At 42.3% G+C, this 19,539-nt stretch overlaps 2 protein-coding genes across 4 annotated transcripts; both read right to left on the minus strand.

Moving 5' to 3' along the window:
• Positions 1-200: 200 nt before the first annotated feature.
• Positions 201-14,815, minus strand: dennd1c (DENN domain containing 1C). 3 transcript variants are annotated; one of them, XM_047579174.1, is made up of 23 exons: positions 14,638-14,815; positions 14,166-14,230; positions 13,569-13,612; positions 12,843-12,892; positions 12,633-12,752; positions 12,435-12,504; positions 12,280-12,360; positions 12,125-12,190; positions 9,960-10,013; positions 9,739-9,849; positions 9,330-9,430; positions 8,838-8,883; positions 8,644-8,742; positions 7,723-7,848; positions 7,411-7,512; positions 7,142-7,232; positions 6,048-6,088; positions 5,906-5,956; positions 5,779-5,826; positions 5,584-5,691; positions 5,298-5,380; positions 3,661-3,871; positions 201-2,076 (listed from the first exon to the last, which is right to left on the minus strand). In XM_047579174.1, exons 1-23 carry the CDS (start codon positions 14,652-14,654, stop codon positions 1,075-1,077), a joined length of 2,787 nt encoding a protein of 928 aa, XP_047435130.1. In that variant the 5' UTR covers positions 14,655-14,815; the 3' UTR covers positions 201-1,074. The 3 variants fall into 3 exon arrangements, with proteins under 3 accessions (XP_047435130.1, XP_047435129.1, XP_047435131.1); XM_047579173.1 differs by having other exon boundaries at positions 8,644-8,745; XM_047579175.1 differs by lacking the exon at positions 12,125-12,190 and having other exon boundaries at positions 8,644-8,745.
• A 960-nt stretch (positions 14,816-15,775) lies between these two features.
• Positions 15,776-19,151, minus strand: LOC125003971 (tubulin beta-4B chain-like). The gene is made up of 5 exons (XM_047578247.1): positions 18,901-19,151; positions 17,739-17,847; positions 17,522-17,632; positions 17,050-17,294; positions 15,776-16,960 (listed from the first exon to the last, which is right to left on the minus strand). The coding sequence occupies exons 1-5, from the start codon at positions 18,955-18,957 to the stop codon at positions 16,148-16,150; spliced, it is 1,335 nt and encodes a 444-aa protein (XP_047434203.1). The 5' UTR covers positions 18,958-19,151; the 3' UTR covers positions 15,776-16,147.
• Between the last annotated feature and the right edge of the window lie 388 nt (positions 19,152-19,539).

Raw genomic sequence — 19,539 nt, forward strand, 5'->3', positions numbered from 1 at the left:
AGAAGGTGTTTTTGCTTCACCTTTTCATACTTACACGGCAATCCGACTGACCAATAGAATGACATAATTCTGGCACCTGTTTTACTGCACAAAGAGAGGAAGTAAGTTTGGAAGGTTTGTTCACTGTTGTTAATGTCTTATCTCACTCCCTTTATGAACTGTCACATGAGGAACATGAGCTGAAGTATTGTTTTTTTTTGTTTGTTTGTTTTTTTGTATGTGTATGCAGATTAGTACATTTTTGTATTTCTCTGTATTTAGTATATTTATGCATAAAATATAGTTTTACACTTTTGCCATTCATGAAGAGTATTGATTAAAAACACTGACTGTGACAGCAAGTTCTGAGAAGCTCAGTTTGGTAGACAACCTCAAATCTCTGTGTGTATGGTACACAGTGTGTTTTGTAAATAATAATAAATGAGTGCACATGAAGAACTGCTGCTTCTTCTGTGTCTTGTTTTTTGAATTAGATCCATCTTGACTGGAATTTGAGAAAGGAATTCAAATGTTCAAAATATTTAGTTTTATTAAAGTTATTTATTCAGATTCTATGCGAACAATTATTGAACAAATTGAATTATGTTCAGAATGTGTCAGTTTTCGTACACATTTGTAAGTGCTTTCAGACTGAGCGATCAGCGGGTAAAAAGTAAAAGGAAGAACATGTGTTGAGTGGCACAGAATTTCTACGTTTATTTCAGCCACGCTGCCTTTTCATCTTAATTCTAAGTGCAAATGTTCATTTTATCAGGTACCATCAGGAAATTCCATTAAAAAGACAAAATTGTGTAAATATTACATCCGGGTTGTCCTCTACCACAGATGTACACTGTAGTTTGTTACTGACAAATCTGTGATGATTATTCCAGTTTTGTAGCAATTGCCAGGATATGAGCCTCATTTAGGGAACTTCTGAGCCCTTATTAAAAAGTGAAAGTAACCCTTTTAGTAATTCCATTTTCAGTTGCAACAAATGGGATGACACAGACGGGCAGAGGAAATGGCGAGACTTGCTTTTGTCTTTTGATGGGATCTGTTAACTGTATCAGAAGCTGGAGTCAGCTTCATCCTTTAAGCTTCGAATCTCTTCTTCAGTTCAGACACTTTGATCAGGGGGCGGTCTTCCTCCTCCTTAGTTGCCTCAGGGCAGTTTGTTTCAGATAGATCTGAGTCACTTGTCATTTGTGCGTTCTCTCTGCTTCGAAGCACGTTCCCAGGTCTTCCAGGTTCGGACAGAGATGTTATCCTGGACTTTATCTGGAAGCTGTGGCTGGATCCCTCAGACTGGAAACGTGCTACAGCAGACATCACTTTAGGAGTAGACCGGGTCTGTCTTAACTCTTGCTGCTCTTTCCCTGTTGCCTTTTCACTCTTTGTTTCCTTACTATCTGGAGGTTTAGGGTCGGCAGCAAAACTCTGAGGTCCAGGAGTAACTGTAGTTCCTGGAGTGACTATTTCCTCTTGTCCTTGCTGCTCCTCTACAGAGTTGAGATGAGGGGGGTTCAGTATTATAAGTTTGTTTAAAGATCCTCCTGCTTCTTTACCTTTATCCTCTTGGGTCTCGTTTCTGTCTTCTGTTGTCACACTTGGCTGCACTTCATCGTACTTTGTTCCTTGTTCTGTCTCTGGTTCCTCAGATAAATCTTCACTCTGATTTTTCTGATCTTCCCCTTTTTCTTTTAACCTTTCATCCTCCTGCTTCTCAACTTCATTCACAGGATTCTCCCCAAAACTCACTCTCTTTTCTTGATCATTTGTCTTCCTCTCTGCTGCTAACTTCACTTCCTGAAATTTATTTCTGTCACCTTCTTCTTGGTTTCCATTTAATGCTACATGCACTTGTTCCTGTTTCGCTCTGCCTTCCATCTGGCCACTTTCTTGCTCTCCCATTTCACATGTTGTCAGCTGACACTCTGTCCCATCCTCCTCTGGTAAGCTGGTGTCCAAGGACAGCCAATCAGAGTCCTCCGTCAGGTCTGACAGCTCCTCTGTTGTTTCCAGATTCCAGCTGTGTAGACTGCCACTGCCGCTGATGGACAGGGACAGGCTCTCTGTCTCTCTGGCTGGATGATTCTGAAAACACAGACCTAGATCATAAGGACAACTTCACCATGGTCTGTGAGAACTTTTTTTTTTTTAACTCATTTTTAATATAAATAATGTTATGAGCTAGCTAACAGGGTTAAACCTGCAAGATGCTGTGGTGACACCACTGTTTAAAATGCATGGCTTAGACTCCAATCTCTAAACTCCCTCTCCTTTCTAAAATTCTGGAGAAAAGATTTTACTGCTAGCTGAAGTCTTTCTTAGATGAACACGACATTCTTGAGATGTTCCAGTCTGAGTTCACACAGTACTCAGTTAGCACTGTTGAGAGTTTTGCAATGATGTTCTTTTAGCCACAGACTCAGGTCACTGTGTTGTTTTGATTTTAATTGACAGCTGCCTTCGATACAGTGGGTCATCAGAACCTCCTGTTCTGACAATGGACAATAGAACTGGGTAGGCATTTGCGTTTTTGTGTCCGTGTTGGGGCCACTAAGTATTATACAACACCTCTCAGGTTGGGTGTGCCCCAAGGCTCTATACTTGGTCCTGTATTGTTTTCCCTCTACTTGCTCTTGGATCAGTTCTCCAGAAACATGGTATTGCATTCCATATTTACGCTGATGATAGTCATATTTATGTGCCTCTTAAACAAACTGATGATTACTCTGAATGACACACTACTAGTGTGCTTTTCAGAAGTCAAGACATGACTGGCAATAATTTGTTTGCACTTAAACAATAACAAGACTGAGGTCATGCTGCTTGGGCCTAGAGATGCCACCAAGGCCAAATCAACACAGACACAGACAGCAACAAACCTCGGTGTGAGACTCAACGACAGTCTTATATTTGATGCACAAGTCAAATCAATGATTTGACAAAGTCAAAGTCCAGTTTTTTTCAACCGAGACAATGGGCAAATTAAAGTAATTCCTTTCTCTGCATCACTTTGAGATTTTAATCCATGCTTTTATTACAACTTGTTCAGACTCATTGCAATGCACTTTGGCACTTGGGCTCAGCCAGGCATCACTTTCTTGACTATAGCTGGTTCAAAATGTTACTTCTAAGTTGTCTTCGACTTTTAACTGGTGCCAAAAAACAAGAACACATTATCCCAATTTTACTGGCAATTCATTGGCTCATGGTCTATTTTGGGATTGATTTTAAAATTCTTTTATTTGTTTTTAAATGTATTCATGGCCTCCCTCTGTCCGTCCTGCTCTAGCCATATGTTCCCTCACACTCTCTCAGGTCGGCAGATCAGTCATGTTTGTTGTCCCAAAGACAAAGAGGAAGCTGGGGGGAGGCCACGCCTTTTCAGTTCCTGCCCCCAAACTGTGGAACGACCTGCCTTTGCACATCACGCAGGCCGACTCACTTCTTCTTTTTAAATCCTCTCTTAAAACATCTTTTTTCTCTTCGTCTTTTAACTCAGTTTCAGTTACTGCTTTTTATTGTTTTCTGATTTTAATCTTGTTCCTAATCTGTCTACGTGTTTTTATCCATTCCCATGTCTGTGTACAGCACTTTGGTCAACTGTGTTGTTTTTAATATTCTATACAAAATATTTTTACACATTTGTGTTTTGGTTCCTTGTTTCCTCACCTTCGTTATGTAGTCATGGCTGTCTGGGCCAAACAGATCTAGGCTGCGAGTGCCATACAGCAGCCCACGTTCATGGGAGCTCCGGGAACTGAGTGTATCAAAGATCTCCCCAAGAAGATCCATCTCTTCGTCACAGAGGAGTGAATCTTCCCCCTCTTCTTCATCCTTCTGGAGCTCAGATTCAGGCTCAGCTACAGGGCCAGACACAGCCCTGGTACCAAATAATAACAAGATCAAGGTAAATAGAATCAATGTTACAGAATTAATGTATACTTAGGTTCACATATTTTTGGACACTGACACAAGTTTTGTTATTTTAGGTGTTTTGCAAGAATGGTTTGTGAATTAGAACTCTTTATTATGGAGCTGTCTCCTTTTCAAGGGACCAAAGGTAATTGGACAGTTCACCCAAAAGCTATTTCATGGGTTATTCCGTAGTCAATCCAAAAAAGATGAAATCAATCAGAGAGATATTTGAAATGTTAGGAGTGGCCAAATCATCAGTTTGGTACATTCTGAGGGAAAAAAACTCATTGGTGAGCTTAAGAACTCAAAAAAGGCCTTCACAACATCCAACCAAGTGAAGAACACTGTCCAGGAAGTAGACGTATCAGTATCTAAGTCTACAATAAACAGAAGACTTTGTGAGAGTAAATCCAGAGGGTTCTCTTCAAGGTGCAAACTATTCGTCAGCCTCAGAAATAGAAAGGCCAGATCTGAAAAACTTCAGAAGACACCAGCCCAGCTCTAGGACAGCATTCCTTGGACAGATGAAACTAAGATCAGCCTGTACCAGAGTGATGGGGAGAAGAAAGTATGCAGAAGGCTTGGAACAACTGATAGTCGAAAGCACACCACATCTTCTGTAAAACATGGTGGAGGCAGTGTGATGCAGGACTTCTAATGGCACTGGGTCACTAGTGTTTATTGAGGATGTGACAGAAGCAGTGTATAGGGATATTTTCTGCTCAAATTCAGCCAAATGGACAGTGCTTCACCGCACCAATGGACAATGACCCAAACAAACTTCAAAGCAACCCAGGTGTTTTTTAAGACTAAGAAGTGGAATATTCTGCAATATCTGAGTCAATTACCAGATCTCAGTCCGGTCGAACATGAATTTCATTACATAAGACAAGACTTAAGGCAGAAAGACCCACAAACAAGCAACAACTGAAGACAGCAGCAGTAAAGGCCTGGCAAAGAATCATTAAGGAGGAATCCCAGTGTTTGGTGATGACCACAGGTTCCAGATTTCAGACAGTCACTGGCTGCAAACAATTCTCAACAATACTTAAAAAATGAACATTTTATTCATGACAATGTTAATTTGTCCAATTACTTTAGAACCTCTGAAATTAGGAGACTTTGTTTAAAAATGGTTGCTATTCCTTAACGTTTCATAGGATATTTTTGTTTAACCACTTCAATTAAAACTGAAAGTCTGCTCTTCTATTTCATCTCAGTCGTTTCATTTCAAATCCAATGTGGTGGCATGGAGAGCCCAAATCATGAATACGGTGTCACTGTTCGAATATTTCTGGGCCTAACTGTATATGTTCATCAATCAAGCAAAGTACAAGCTCCTCAAAGTGTGATCAAGTACACAGTAGTACTTAAGTGAATGTACTACTCACCCATCCCATTCATCTCCATCATCCTTCATGTCGTCCATATCTTTGGAAGCCTTCTGTTTGTGAACAGGGCGTCGGGGACGTGACTGACATGAATCAGTGCACAAACAAAGCAAAGGGAAAGTTGCCCACACAAACCCATGATCAATGTTTGAGTTGTACACAATCAGCCAATAGAAATTTAAAACGAACGTCGAACAAGCCGATATGAGGACTGTTTAATTTCTTAAAATATCTGAAAGAAATGAGACTTGCGTTAGGTTGCGTAAAATGAAAAGTAGGACCTCACCTTCCCAAAGTGCTGAGTGATTGGCAGGCGGCTCTGCAAGCAGTCAGATTGCGCACGCCGGTGTGACATCGATCCACCTCTCTGAAGATTATTTTCTTCATTGTGCACCTGCATTGCATGCACAAGGAAGACGTGTTAAAACCACGCCAGATTATGTATTAATCAAAGCACTAGGCGACATAAACATGAGCCTACCTTGTGCATCAGTAGGTTTTTCAAACCTGACCTGGTGAGACCTTTGGCCTGGGAGAAACACATGGACAGTGAGCTACAAAGCTGCAACACAAATTTCTACTCCACACCAAGTCTAGCCGGTATTTACCCTCATGTTTGCTTTGGTCTTCATGTTGAGGATAAGAGCTCCGCCTCCTTTCTGCATAGAGAACAAAGTAGTCTGTGCTGCATTGTTCAGCAAGATTGGAACAAATCAAACAGTGTCTTAGACAATGATGGTACTAACTTACCTTTAGGTTGCCAACTAATTGTTGATAAGATTTGCTTCTTCCTGCGAAAACACATGAATACAGATGAAGAAGGGCATGTGGTCAGGTGAGGGTTGGACTCACCTTCTCATTCAGTGGTTTCCCTTTATTTCTATTAATGTGGAAGATTTCAAAAACATTTAAGGAATACATATGGAATTATGAAATAAACAATAAAAGTCTGAAACAGACCAGAGCATTTTTTATATTTTAAAAGTAAAATTAAAAACTAAAAGTAGCTTTCCACCGACTGGTTCTTCTCTCAGTCAGTTTCCTGAGGTGATCATCTGGAATGTATTTCCATCAACAGTTTCTTCATATGTTTGACGCCATCAGTAGTGTTAAGTATTGGTATGCTGGTAGTTCTCTACCAACCTTGTTGTTCTAATCCATATCATGGCAAAAACCACTCAACTAAAGAGGAACCCTTTATTCAGTCTGGAAAATGTCATGAACTTTTTAATGCATCCTCAAGTGCAATTAATGAATGCTATGATGGACTGATGACCAGGAGTTACCTCTGCTGCAGAGGATGCGCTCATAGAGTTACCAGCCTCAGAAACCACAAATGACAGCACCTCAAATTAGAGGCCACATAAATGCTTCACAGAGCTCAAGTGGCCAACGCATGTCAACATCAACTGCTCGACTAAGGCCTTCACGATCACATTGCTCCAAAGAAACCTCTAGTGAGGAAGAACAATCAGCCAGAGGTGACTGACCTCAACACAATCACCTGATGTAAACTCAGCTGAGATGGTTTGACAGTAAGGAATGATGGAAAACCATTCTAGGTGACTACCAATCTGTATTGAGAGGACACTAAGGATGTTCAAAGCTGTCATCAAAGTAAAAGAAATCTGAATTATAATCTGAAGCTGAGGAATCTAAAGTATAAAACATATTCTTGCTTGTATATCACTTTGTTGTTGTTTACTTCATAACTCCATATATATTCTTTCATAATTTAATACAATCAGCATTAATCTATAATACAGAAATAATAAAAGGGAAAAATCATTAAATGAGAGGATGTGCCCGAATACTTGATTGGTACTGTACCCACAGATCCTCACCTGCTGCTGTTTCACACTTTATTATCTCCTCTTCAAAGAGATCATCTGGTTCCTTCCCTTTGTTCAAAATGTCCAGTCGACAGTCAATGAACTAAAAAAAAAGTGAGGCAAAAACAAATAAATAAAAATCAGACGATCATTTCATTTAGTATGAATTGGCCTGAAATGGAGACGTTTTTTAACCTGCAAAACTTCTGTCCAACAAGCCCCTCCAAATAATTACAATTGCGTTAAGTGTCCACCAGAGGTCAGCAGGTGGCACTGCCTACCTGTTTGAAGAACTGTAAATGAATGGCGCTCTGCAGGAAGTGCTTCATGCTGGGGGACTTGTGATCTAAAAACAGCTCCTCACAGAAAGATATTTCACCCTCCTGCAAAGCGAAATGAGGAGAGTGCAGTGGTTACAAAAGATAGCCCCATAATTAGACACACAGGTCCGCCATCATCATTGAACATACTGAACAATTTTTTTGGTGTAAACAAATCATTTTAAGTTAAGTATTTACTCTACAGATTTCCATTCAAATTTAAATACATTAACACGTTAGCTTCTGTAAGCAGCCTTTTTATAAGTGACAGACCTTCTGCCCCTGCAATGCATCCCTGTAGCCTCCAAACAGCAGAGCTTGAGCTTTCAGGAAGGCCCGAGAGACACCACATCCAGGTGACACTGCCTGACGCTTCAAACACACCTTTAACCCGGACATCTGGACACATATTAGCATATGTTTTGAGAAAAAATCACTGTGGCTGCTGTCTCTTATCAGTTATAGTGAAGAGGACAACAACATGCAGTTAAGAGATTAGACATAGAACTGCAAAAGGTGATTTTGACATTTCAGCTATTTAATTCTTGACTATGTTATGCGTCTGGAAATGTGTGAAGAGAAGCTGGCCAACATCCCTAACTGTATCCATACCATGACTTTCAGAATAGCACCGAACACATTACAGAAAGTCAAAATGTTGTTAAATTGGGCTTATCTGCCATAGTTCCTGGATCCAAAATGTCCCAGTTTAGGGAAATTACTTTCTGATCTGAAAGGCATTAAAAAAAGGTAGCTGGACTTGTAGAGTTTTGAGAAGACGTTTCACTGCTCATCTGAGTAGCTTCTTCAATGCCTTTTGGATTACCATGACCTCGATGACTGAAAACATTTACAGGCATACTTTCTGGTTGCCTACGGAAAACCAGGACGGATTACAAGCAGCCACAATATGCACTATATAAACACATTCACGCAATATATCTGTAAACAGTATCAGATTTTAAAAGTAGCTTAGCATCTTATTTACACAATGTCTAATTCTAACAGTGATGAGAAAATGGACATTGAGTTCTAATTTTAGCTCTGTAGGTGAGTTGCCGTTATCCCTTAGATCACCTACCTCTACTCTGAAGAACAAGCTCATTCTGTGAAACCACCATTGTCAGTCTTTCCTGACTAAACCAAGTGTGAAATGACAAAGAGGCCTGTACACAAACAAAGAGTATTTATTACCACATCTGAAGGTATCCTTTTAAGGTCATCGAAAGGGGTTTCCAGCGTGTTTGTATCCACATTCAGAATGACAACTTCCTCTAGTCCACGACTTCTCACCTTCTGCCAGACAGAGACACAGTACGGTCAGGGATCGGTGTCAGGGGACAAAAGATTGATTATCTGCACTAAAGAAATTTTCACCAATAGTTTACCTCAGATAAACTTGTGTGGACCCCTATCAGGTAAGGCATAGGTGCACTGTAAAAACATAAACATGGGAACCCATGAGTTAGTGCATCAAGATAAGTGGTAGGTATGTAGGTAGGTAGGTCGGTCAGTAGGTGGGTAAATGTGTAATTAGGTAGGTAGATCTGTAAATAGGCTGCACAGTCGGTAGGTATGTATGTAGGTAGGTGTACAACAGTGAATGGATAGATAGGTAGTTAGGTAAGGTAGGTAGATTGGTAGGTAGGTGGTTAAATGTGTGAGTAGGTAGGTAGGTAGATCTATAAATAGTTAGGGCCCTAGGTAGGTAGATAAGTAGGAAGATGAATAGATAAATTTATAGTTAGGAAGGCAGATAGTAGTAGCTCAATAGTAATTAGGTAGGTAGGTACGTAAGCACGTAGGTAAAATAGTAAAAGTAGGTAAATCGTTAGGTTCATAAGTAGGTAGATAGACAATGGATAGGAAAAACATCTCACCAGCAGTAATCCAGTAGGTGGGGTGGTAGGACAGGAATAAAGATATGTTGCCAGTACATGGGGTATAACACAGCACATAGTGCATGCACGCAAGATGTCAGCTACACACACAAAATGGAGAACAGATTAAGTACACAAACTATGTGGTCTGTCATAGGCCACACAAAGTGTCTGTGGAATAGCAAAAAATAGTGTATTGTAGCTGCAGTCAGTAATCCAAATGAGTAAATGTTAAAGTGGTTTCTGTCTCTCGCCGGGATTTGGTCAATGTTGATGGGTAAGAGTTAGTATTTGGCATATGAAAGACATGTTTTTTGGTTGCTGTAGGTTTCCGTTGAATGAACATGCTTCTGTAAAAAGAAGTTAATGTCATACTATAAAAATAGAAGAACAGAAATGCGTGTCTTACAGTGCTGAGTTTGCTCGCAAAGATGAGGATGCGTCTCTCAAACAGCATGCTGGCATAGAGCTGAAGCAAGTTCCCCACATCCACTGCTACAATCAGCTCAGTCAAGTTCCTCTGGTAAACCCACAAACATGTGCAAATGTCACTTTAAACTGACAAAGATCCATTTGCTTTGTTGCATAGATAGTTTATATATCTGAGTTAGTTTATCTACACATACTCACATTTTCAGGGATGGAAGGAAGGCTCCTGGGGTCTGGAGCAATAAAGTATGGAACCTGCTCAAAGCAGAGTAAGCGTTAGAGAGAATGTGAAGAGTATCTAATGTTGGAGCCTTCAGCAGTGTGGGCGGATTAGTATCTACAACAAAATACATGCGGGCATCAAAGGTTACAGGTCCAGAATTTAGGATTTCATTCCAAAATTGTTTTTGTTTTAAGCAACACTGCCATTAGATGCAGGCTCTAGTGCCACTCTTTTACTACCACATGTAGCCCACGTTCTCTTATTACAATGGTGAACTCATTAGGAATAGCAGTTATTTTCATTGAAAAAGTACAGTCTTCTATGTAATTTTCACACTCATTCATGCTGTGGGCAGAGATTAGGCCCTCTGGCAGGCCGCTTTTGAGCTGCAGACTGAGGTAGAAGAACACTGGAAGACACTTAAGACCATTTTACTTGAGACCAGCGGGGACACCCTCTGCCATCAAATCAGTCTGAAGTTTTCATCAAAATAGAACAATGCATTGAGTGAGATAGTTGAAAAATCTATGGTGGATGGAGAAGGCCCTGGAGATCCAGAGGTTTGCTGACTCGGGTGATATCAGGGTTTCTTCAATGCCACCAAGGCTGAGTATGGCCCCAGTTATCGAGGTCATCATTGCACCAACTCCTTTTGCTATCTTTATCTCTGCCACCCTCCACCCCACCAGTCAAAACCTACCTGAGGGACTACAACACTCGGTTAAAGACCATATAAAGCCATATCTCACGACATATATATTACTCACAGTTAACAAACCTTTTCACCAGTGTCCACATTACTCTAAAGGAGGAAGTAAAAAAAAAAAGACAGACACAAAAGTGTGTCACCCACTGTACCAATTTCAAAGTATATAAAAATAAAGGAGGCACAAGCCTGTGGCGTAAACTGGTAATGCTCGTGTTATACGCTGGCTGTTACAACCTACAGAAGACATCTCAAAGCCCTGTAGTGATACCACCAGTGGTCTCCACAAGATCCTTAGGATCAGCTGGGAAGATAGGTGGACCAACATCAGTGTCTTGAAAGAAGCCAACATCGGCAGCATGACCACAACCATGACTATGCACCAGCTACAATGGACAGGCCATGTCATACGCATGCCCAACAACCGCCTTCCGAGACAGATGTACGGCCAACTAAAGGAAGGAAAGCGCAGAATGGGGCAGAAGAATGGGTATAAAGACAACATCAAAGCCTACCTCAGAAAGTGCCACTTCAACCTCAACAACTAGGCGGAGGTTGCCCTTAAGAGAGACATGTGGAGAAGGACGGTCCATGAGGGTCCAAAAAGAAGCAAAAAGGCAAAAAGGCAGCAGAGGAAGGAGAGATCCACCAGCAAAACCCCTCCCCAAACCACGACCACAAGGACAACAATATACATATGCCACCACTGCAATAGAGACTGTGGTCCGAGGATGGGCCTCAACCTGTACCAGACAACTCACAAGTGACCAGACCCACCAACAAGAGGACAATCTTACTCTCTTCGAGAGATTGCCGAAGAAGAAATCACAATCTTGACTCAAACTTCTTTTGTCATACTGGCATTAGCTTTTTAATGTATTTTACTTGTAATACAAAAGTTTCCATTATTAGTGACAGAGTCCACCATTCTTCATTGTATTTGTTAAACTGTATCAGAAAGTACTGGCTATTGCAAATACAGATGTTTCCTTGGGAAGGAAGGATAGGATTTGAATCTTAGTGTTTGCTAATTCAATGAGTTTCTCTTTATTTCTGCACCACAGCGCTGCATTAGACGAGTGAATATTTATTTCAAACAGACTTCTCATTTTGGAATGAAATCCTTCCACAAGACACAGTCAGCTGTAGCTCTGAACCACACAGAGACATTTCAGTCATAAGACAAAACATTTGCTGTGGTGTCAGTAAATTCAAAGCTGCACAAACATAAATTTACTTGTCCCAAACATCAGAATGAATATCAGTTGTATTAATACGGTTTGAACAGTGACTTTATTTGAAGGGTGAGTGACAAGATTTTAGTCCACAGATGTTAGCTTTAGTCACCAAGCACAAACAACCTACGTTTTCCAACAGGAGTTAGTCTGTATCAGTTCAGCCGTGACTACAGGCTACATTAACTCCTGTGGGACTCACCCCATCTTGCCCCTCTGGGTGTGCAACAGGATGCGACACCTTTGTGCTGACCAGCAGCTGCTCACCCTCAGAAAAAAAACACAACAGGCTGACCACTGACAGAGAACAGCCATAAAGTTTTACTCTGGCTTCTCGCTGCCTTATTAGATATTTACCATCTGCAGAGTGACTGATCCCGCTGTCAGTGGTATGGGCTGTTTGTAGAGCGCAGCCAGGAGTGCTTTCATCTCATTGGTCTGTTGAAGAGGTGATGTGTTAATAATAATAATTCACATGGGGCTGAGCTGGATGCTACTATAGATCACCTCACCTGTCCTTTTGAGAGGTAATCAGCCAAATTGTTGAGAAGTTTGTAAAACACTTCAAACCATGGTAGATAGCTGAAATAAAATAGATGATATAGATGTTTTTTTTTCATTCGTTTCTTTTTTTTTCTTTTTTTAGGAAATATGTGATTAAAACGTGTGCAATCTGGTACTGAAAGACAGGCAAATACACCGCACTGTACCTGAGTATGCAAAGGCAGGTGTGTGTGCTGTTGGTGAGACGACAGAAGCCGAATCGCTGGCATCCCTCAAGGTCAGTCAGAACAAATGTAAAGTGCTGCACAGCGACGCCATCCCTCACTCTGAACAATATAAAGCGTCAGGAGTTTGCATATAAAAAAAGAAACAGACTGGACGTGTAACCTAGACTAAAAGAGACAGTTTGTACTCACCTCTGAATGTCATATGGGAAGCAGAACCTGGGCAATGTTTGACAGGACTCCTAAAAGGCAGAGCCAAGTTAAAAGTGAAGAGACTGAAAACAGTGCAAGGCTCAGAGCTTTGAACTAAAGGTTAGCAGCCTGAGTTAGCAGCCCATGCTATACACCTATATGTACTGATTAGGCATAACATTATGACCACCTTCCTTATATTGTGTAGATCTCCGTTGTGCCTCCAACAGTTGTTAGTGGGGGTATTTGGGTCCTATTGGTTCAGGGGACCGACCTCTGTGGGTCATCCCCGCCATACTTAATCAGTTTAGGATCTAGTGACTTTGGAGGCCAGGTCAACACCTTGTGCTGTTTTGTTCCTGTGTCAGGCTGCATCCTGCTGGGGATGTCTGCTGCCATCAAGGAGTGTCATTGCTATGGGGTGGGGGTGTCTGGGCTGGTCTAGGTGGGTGGTGTCTAAGTAAGTATGTCTAAGTAACATCCACATGAATGCACATGCACAAATATTGTCCAAGTGTTACATTTACACATTCTCATAGTCTTTTAATTTGTTTCTAATTGTGTTATTGAACCACAAAGGCTGTAGGTGTAACTATGTGTGTGCAAACTGTATGCTGCAATAAATCTGATGTTTGCCTACTGGCTACAACCAAAGTAGAACAGCATGCTATGTCCACAGATATTGTACAATATAAGTTTCCTGTAGCAGGAGGCACAAGACACTACCTCATCACTAAAGTCCTCTGGAAACGTAAACAGCAATCCAGGATCTGTAACATTAAAAAGAATGAATGAGCAAATAAAAATGATAACACTCCCAACAAATGCTATTTTGGAAATTTTCATATTATAATCGTTTATAATCCAGTGTTTCACAAGGAAACACTGGATGAAGTATAAGCGGTAAATATTTTAAATATTTTCTTTGAATTCAGTGATGAGTATTTTATGCCTAGCCTCTTCAGGTCATGATTTGCCCTTCAGTCAGAAGCATTACCACAACATGTACCCATCTGTGCCATGAGTAAATAGACAGGCTGTGTGGTTTTTCTGTACAAAACAGGAAGTATAAGCACCTCTCAGTACAACAGAAATACGGTAAGAGTGACATTTTATTGCTTTCTGACACGTACTGAAAATTGATAACTATTGCTCATTTGTGTCTGTGTCACGTAAGGATACAGTTTGTCAAGATGATGGATACAGACAACACTACACAGATGGCTAACTTCTGGATCTGCGTGTACTGTTGAACTTAAGCTAAGAACACACTTGTCCAATCTGGCCTTGATCTGCTGCCAGTAAAAATCACAGAAGGCTCACCTTTGTCTCTGGCTACGGGGCAAGCTGCTTCAAAGAACCAGTAGAAGGTTCGCTCAGGGTTTTGTCTGACAGGAAAGAGATTCATATATACAAAATTATTCTTAGAATGTGTTACCCACCAAGCGTGGTCACATTAAGACTGACAATACCATCTATAATTAGTTAGTCTCATTTTGTGTGTTGTGCAATTCATATGGTGGGAAGGCCAATCTGGTAGAGGCACGTATAGCTCTGCATGACTCCATCAAAATATTTTAAAGCTAGTCATTTTCATCTAAGAAGGGGTTATTTTGCTTTTAAAAAGAAACAGTCTACTATGAAGTGTATGGTGAACTGATACAGAGCAATAGAGTTACTGCAGGAAACTTCCTGTGCAGTTTGCGAGAGGAAGTAATGAAAACCACAAGAACAGACTGACAGGCCAAGTGATGATGATGGAAGTCGAAAAACAAAAATGACACAGTTTACTTACTTTAATCTGGAGCCCATGCTGTCTGAATGCAACTGTGTCCATGTGTTTTGTCCGAGAAGAGAGAGACTTTTGGCGTTTACGTTAGATGGTAGTCATACGTCTGATGTGGCCGTGGTTAAAAAAGACAGCAGACAGCGACAGAAGCAGCCGGCTGCGCAATCAACGCTGCAGTGACAGAACACTTCCTGATTTATGTCGATATGTGTGTCAATGTGTGAATGACGTCTTTTATGAGACCACCTCTCTAAACACTCACAGTTCATATTCACATGCCTTTGTATAACGTTTTTGGTCTTTTATTCTTCCTGCTGCATTTTAAATGTGCACACACTTGAGTTCAAAAGGCAGAATTGTGTTATTAAACAAAAATAAAAGACAAATAAAATCTGCTTGAACAGCTTCAGAAATCAAGTAACAGAAAACAGTCCCACTCATTGACCTCCATTCATTCCTACACCCTTGTTTTAATTTTACCTTTAGTGACTCTTGAACCATCAAGAACACTTGAGCAGTAATCTGTTATCTAAACAGACCCTTGGTAAGCACACCCAGGAAACAAGCAGTGTATAAACCACATGGATTAATTTGTAGAGTATCAAAGTCAAAGGATTGTTACTGAGGGTCTGTTTACAGCTTCATTTAGCTATAGAAACAAGGCACAAGCTGATCAGCATGGTGTGTGTGGTTAATGATCAAATTAAGAGGCCTTAGAGCTCTGACAAGTGCAATAACGGAAAGATTTCAAGTTACATGTCTCATAATAGAATAGAGGTAACAAGGTGTCCACATCCTGTTCAGTGAGGAACCAAACTCACAGGTTTTATACTGCCTCCTTGTGGTGCTGAAATTTCATAACCTGTGAAAAGCTCACGTCTCCATTTTGGTTTGCTTCCTGCTGTGGCGTCCATGGTGAAACTGAAAAACTGAATTGGTCATCTTCACTATTTAGCACTATATATATATGTGTGTGTTTGCGTGTGAGTTTGCGTGAGTGCGTATATATTTGAAAAATAGGTATTGGAAAGATTTAGAGCAAGCCTTATATCATGTACATACAGTATATATAACGTAATTATCTCTTTAATTGTGTATCACGTATTTGAGTTTAAAACAGAAAAACGGCAAAGACACAAACAGGCATTTTTCCAACAAATTTATTATATTTAATGTCAAATAAGACAGGTGATCCAATTTGCATGAACTGAGTACGTGGCCTGGGTATGGAGCTGTTTAACTGATGACGATAATTAATGAACATTAACACAAAGCTACTGTCAAAAGACCACAAGCACACCGGTGTTAGCTACCTCTACATTAGCACTGCGATGGGTCTGTGAATCGTTCTCTGGCAGGAGAGGGAGCTGTCAAGAGAAGAGAGTGGAGCACGAAAGGGAAAACTGGAACCGGGAAAGGACAGTAGTGTAAAGAAACTGAGGGAAAGAGAGCTGGAAGCTGGATGGATGGCTGGATGGAGTTGTGACGAATAAAGGAAGGCTGGGTGAGTTTAGCCTTAGGCCGCCTCCTCCTCTCCTTCCTCCTCAAATTCCCCCTCCTCGGCTGTGGCGTCCTGGTACTGCTGGTACTCGGACACCAAGTCGTTCATGTTGCTCTCTGCCTCAGTGAACTCCATCTCATCCATACCTTCGCCGGTGTACCAGTGGAGGAAGGCCTTGCGGCGGAACATGGCGGTGAACTGCTCGGAGATGCGCTTGAACAGCTCTTGTATGGCCGTGCTGTTGCCGATGAAGGTGGCGGCCATCTTGAGGCCACGGGGTGGGATGTCACACACGGCCGTCTTGACGTTGTTGGGGATCCACTCTACGAAGTAGCTGCTGTTCTTGTTCTGCACGTTCAGCATCTGCTCGTCCACCTCCTTCATGGACATGCGACCGCGGAACACTGCGGCCACGGTCAGGTAGCGGCCGTGGCGGGGGTCACAGGCAGCCATCATGTTCTTGGCGTCGAACATCTGCTGAGTGAGTTCGGGCACGGAGAGGGCCCTGTACTGCTGGCTACCCCTGCTGGTGAGCGGGGCGAAGCCGGGCATGAAGAAGTGAAGACGAGGGAAGGGAACCATGTTGACGGCCAGTTTGCGGAGGTCAGCGTTGAGCTGGCCAGGGAAGCGCAGGCACGTTGTCACCCCACTCATGGTAGCGGAAACCAGGTGGTTGAGGTCTCCGTAAGTGGGCGTGGTGAGTTTGAGGGTGCGGAAGCAGATGTCGTACAGAGCCTCGTTGTCAATGCAGTAGGTCTCGTCTGTGTTCTCAACCAGCTGGTGGACAGACAGAGTGGCGTTGTAGGGCTCCACCACCGTGTCTGACACCTGGACACGGACATGAGCAGATCAGTGAAATGGAACAAAAAGCCACAAATTAACAAACACCATCAAACGGTGTGACACGATCGGCGTACCTTAGGAGAGGGCACCACACTGAAGGTGTTCATGATACGATCGGGGTACTCCTCACGGATCTTGCTGATGAGCAGAGTCCCCATGCCGGAGCCAGTTCCACCACCCAGAGAGTGTGTGAGCTGGAAGCCCTGCAGGCAGTCGCAGCTCTCGGCCTCCTTCCTCACCACATCCAGGACGGAATCCACCAACTCAGCTCCCTCTGTGTAGTGGCCCTTCGCCCAGTTGTTACCTGCTCCACTTTGGCCTGGAAGAAAAAGGTTCAGTACAATCAGCTGTGCCACTATTTGTTAAAAAAATCGGGTTTCACTATCTGCATCTTGTGCAACAGTCTTAGTTTACTGTAAAATCGTTTAGTTCCCTATATGAATTCCAATGCTTTAGTCTCATATTATCATAAGTAATATGCTCTCCCATTTTTGTGGGTAACAGGTATAAATAGGTATTCATCAGGTATCAGGTATTCATATTTACCAAAGACAAAGTTATCTGGTCTGAAGATCTGTCCAAAGGGCCCGGAGCGGACAGAGTCCATAGTGCCTGGCTCCAAATCTACTAAGATGGCCCTCGGCACGTACTTTCCACCTGAAACAAGAATAAACAACTTTATTTTGAAAGAAAATAAAAAAAGACAACTGCAATAGCAATCCTTCATTCACATAGAGTGTGATTATGTTGTAAAAGTCCTGACCTGAAGCCTCATTATAGTAGACATTGATTCTGTCCAGCTGCAGGTCGCTGTCTCCATGGTACGTTCCTGTTGGGTCGATGCCATGCTCATCACTGATCACCTCCCAGAACTACAGACAGATCGATGGGTGACATAGAGACCACTTAATAAAAACATACTTTACGTAGTCTGAATTCAACTACTGACATTTTAATGTCTCAGCACACCTTTCATAGAAGCTCTCTGCATATTATATTGCATTTTAATTGAAAGCCCTTTACATCCTGCTCTACTTGCTGGGCTGCTAGCAGAATTGATTAATCGATAGATAACTGTCATAATGCTACCCGGCAACTAATTTAAGAACAGACTAAAAATGAGAGCTGCATTCAAAGCAAAAATGTTGTAATGTGTTCTCTATTTCAATTTTGGACCGCTGCTTGGACAAAATAAGCAATCTGAGGAGACTGGTGAATAATAAACTGCCTGCCAGTTGCACGCATTACTACACTTCATTACCTCAAATGGTTCTCGTGTTTAGAGGCCTTCAGAGGATGGCGAATGACGAATGGGTAAAGCCATAGAGGGATAATAACGCATCAGCCCTAAGGCTTACTGACGATTCTAATGGAATAGGATCAAACGCGTAAAAGCAGCACCCCAGCGTTCCAGTGCGTTCTGAGCCACACCCCTCTGAGGGACCACACACAGGACTGTCCTCCGGTTCAATTATTCATTCCCTGGAAGAAAGTCTTTTATGACTGTTGTTATTACTATAATTTTATTTGCCTAATTAAAGTGATTTTTAACTAGACCGTCCCAACCGATCAATCTAACTCTGCACAGGCAGACCGTGTCTCAGTCACAAGGGCATCGAGTGACAACACCGGGGATGTCTCGGCTTGCCACCGCCCATCCTGAAGGATGCTTTTGTACGCCGTGGTCTTATACAACGTTTTCCAGCCTACTGTGTTGACCCATTTAGTATTTCCTGAGAACTGCGTGGCGTGTTAATCGTGGTCGGAAGCAAGGGCAGAGTTGCATGTAGTTGTATAAAACCGACTCCTGCTAACAGGTTGATAAAACGCCGACAGGATCTCTCTCCCTATGTCTTTCTGTCTGTCTGTCTGTCTGCCTGTCTGTCTGTATGTATGTATGTATTTCTGTAAGACTATCTCCATACCTTCGCTCCAATCTGGTTCCCGCACTGTCCGGCCTGCAGATGCACAATCTCACGCATGTTGTCGCTGTGGTGTGGAAGAGGGGGAGACTCGCAGAAAGCTGCTGCAGCTGGAAGATGACAACGGGCTCCTGTTTTCGCGAGTGTTCGGCTCTGGCCCTTCCAGGATCAGTCGACACCAGTCTGACTGAATGGCGGAGGAGCTGTGGCTGGCTGTGTTAGAAGCTCTGGGTCTCGCCCTTCCCTCCGTCCGCGGCTGCGCCGTTCCTCCCGGTGCTGCAGCATGACGTCATCACCATGGCAACGCGAACCGGGTACGACCGGAAAATTTGGCCTATGCTGGCACTGGCAGACTAGGAGAGCACCGAGCAGACACCGGGTGTTGTTGTAGGATTGACATGGCACTGAGATAACACAGACAGGACAGACAAAGATTAATTTTCTCCTTTAAGCTCGGGTCACGCCTTCCAAAGACTGGACGTGCCTAACGTCTGAGTTAACTGTCTGACATCATGTGAGTGCGATGCTTAAACTGGTGGAATGAGTTAGGCTGCGCAACAATCAATCAATATTAACCTACATGTTTGCATCTCCACATGCCTCAACTGAGCAACAGTGTTCCTTGTAAGTCCTGGTGGTGGC

This window comes from Mugil cephalus, chromosome 2 (genome assembly GCF_022458985.1).
Source record: "Mugil cephalus isolate CIBA_MC_2020 chromosome 2, CIBA_Mcephalus_1.1, whole genome shotgun sequence".
In the NCBI taxonomy this organism is placed as follows: domain Eukaryota; kingdom Metazoa; phylum Chordata; class Actinopteri; order Mugiliformes; family Mugilidae; genus Mugil; species Mugil cephalus.

Bases quoted from the DNA above. Each gene is read 5' to 3' on its own strand.
- dennd1c (XM_047579173.1), bottom strand. The intron at 12,753-12,842 runs GTGAGTACAAAC...TATATTGTTCAG, and splicing joins TTCCCATATGACATTCAGAG to AGTGAGGGATGGCGTCGCTG. The intron at 12,505-12,632 runs GTACAGTGCGGT...ATTTTATTTCAG, and splicing joins ACCTGCCTTTGCATACTCAG to CTATCTACCATGGTTTGAAG.
- LOC125003971 (XM_047578247.1), bottom strand. From the start codon at position 18,957: ATGCGTGAGATTGTGCATCTGCAGGCCGGACAGTGCGGGAACCAGATT. The intron at 17,848-18,900 runs GTATGGAGATAG...ATCTGTCTGTAG, and splicing joins GGAACCAGATTGGAGCGAAG to TTCTGGGAGGTGATCAGTGA. The intron at 17,295-17,521 runs GTAAATATGAAT...TTTTTCTTCCAG, and splicing joins ACCAGATAACTTTGTCTTTG to GCCAAAGTGGAGCAGGTAAC.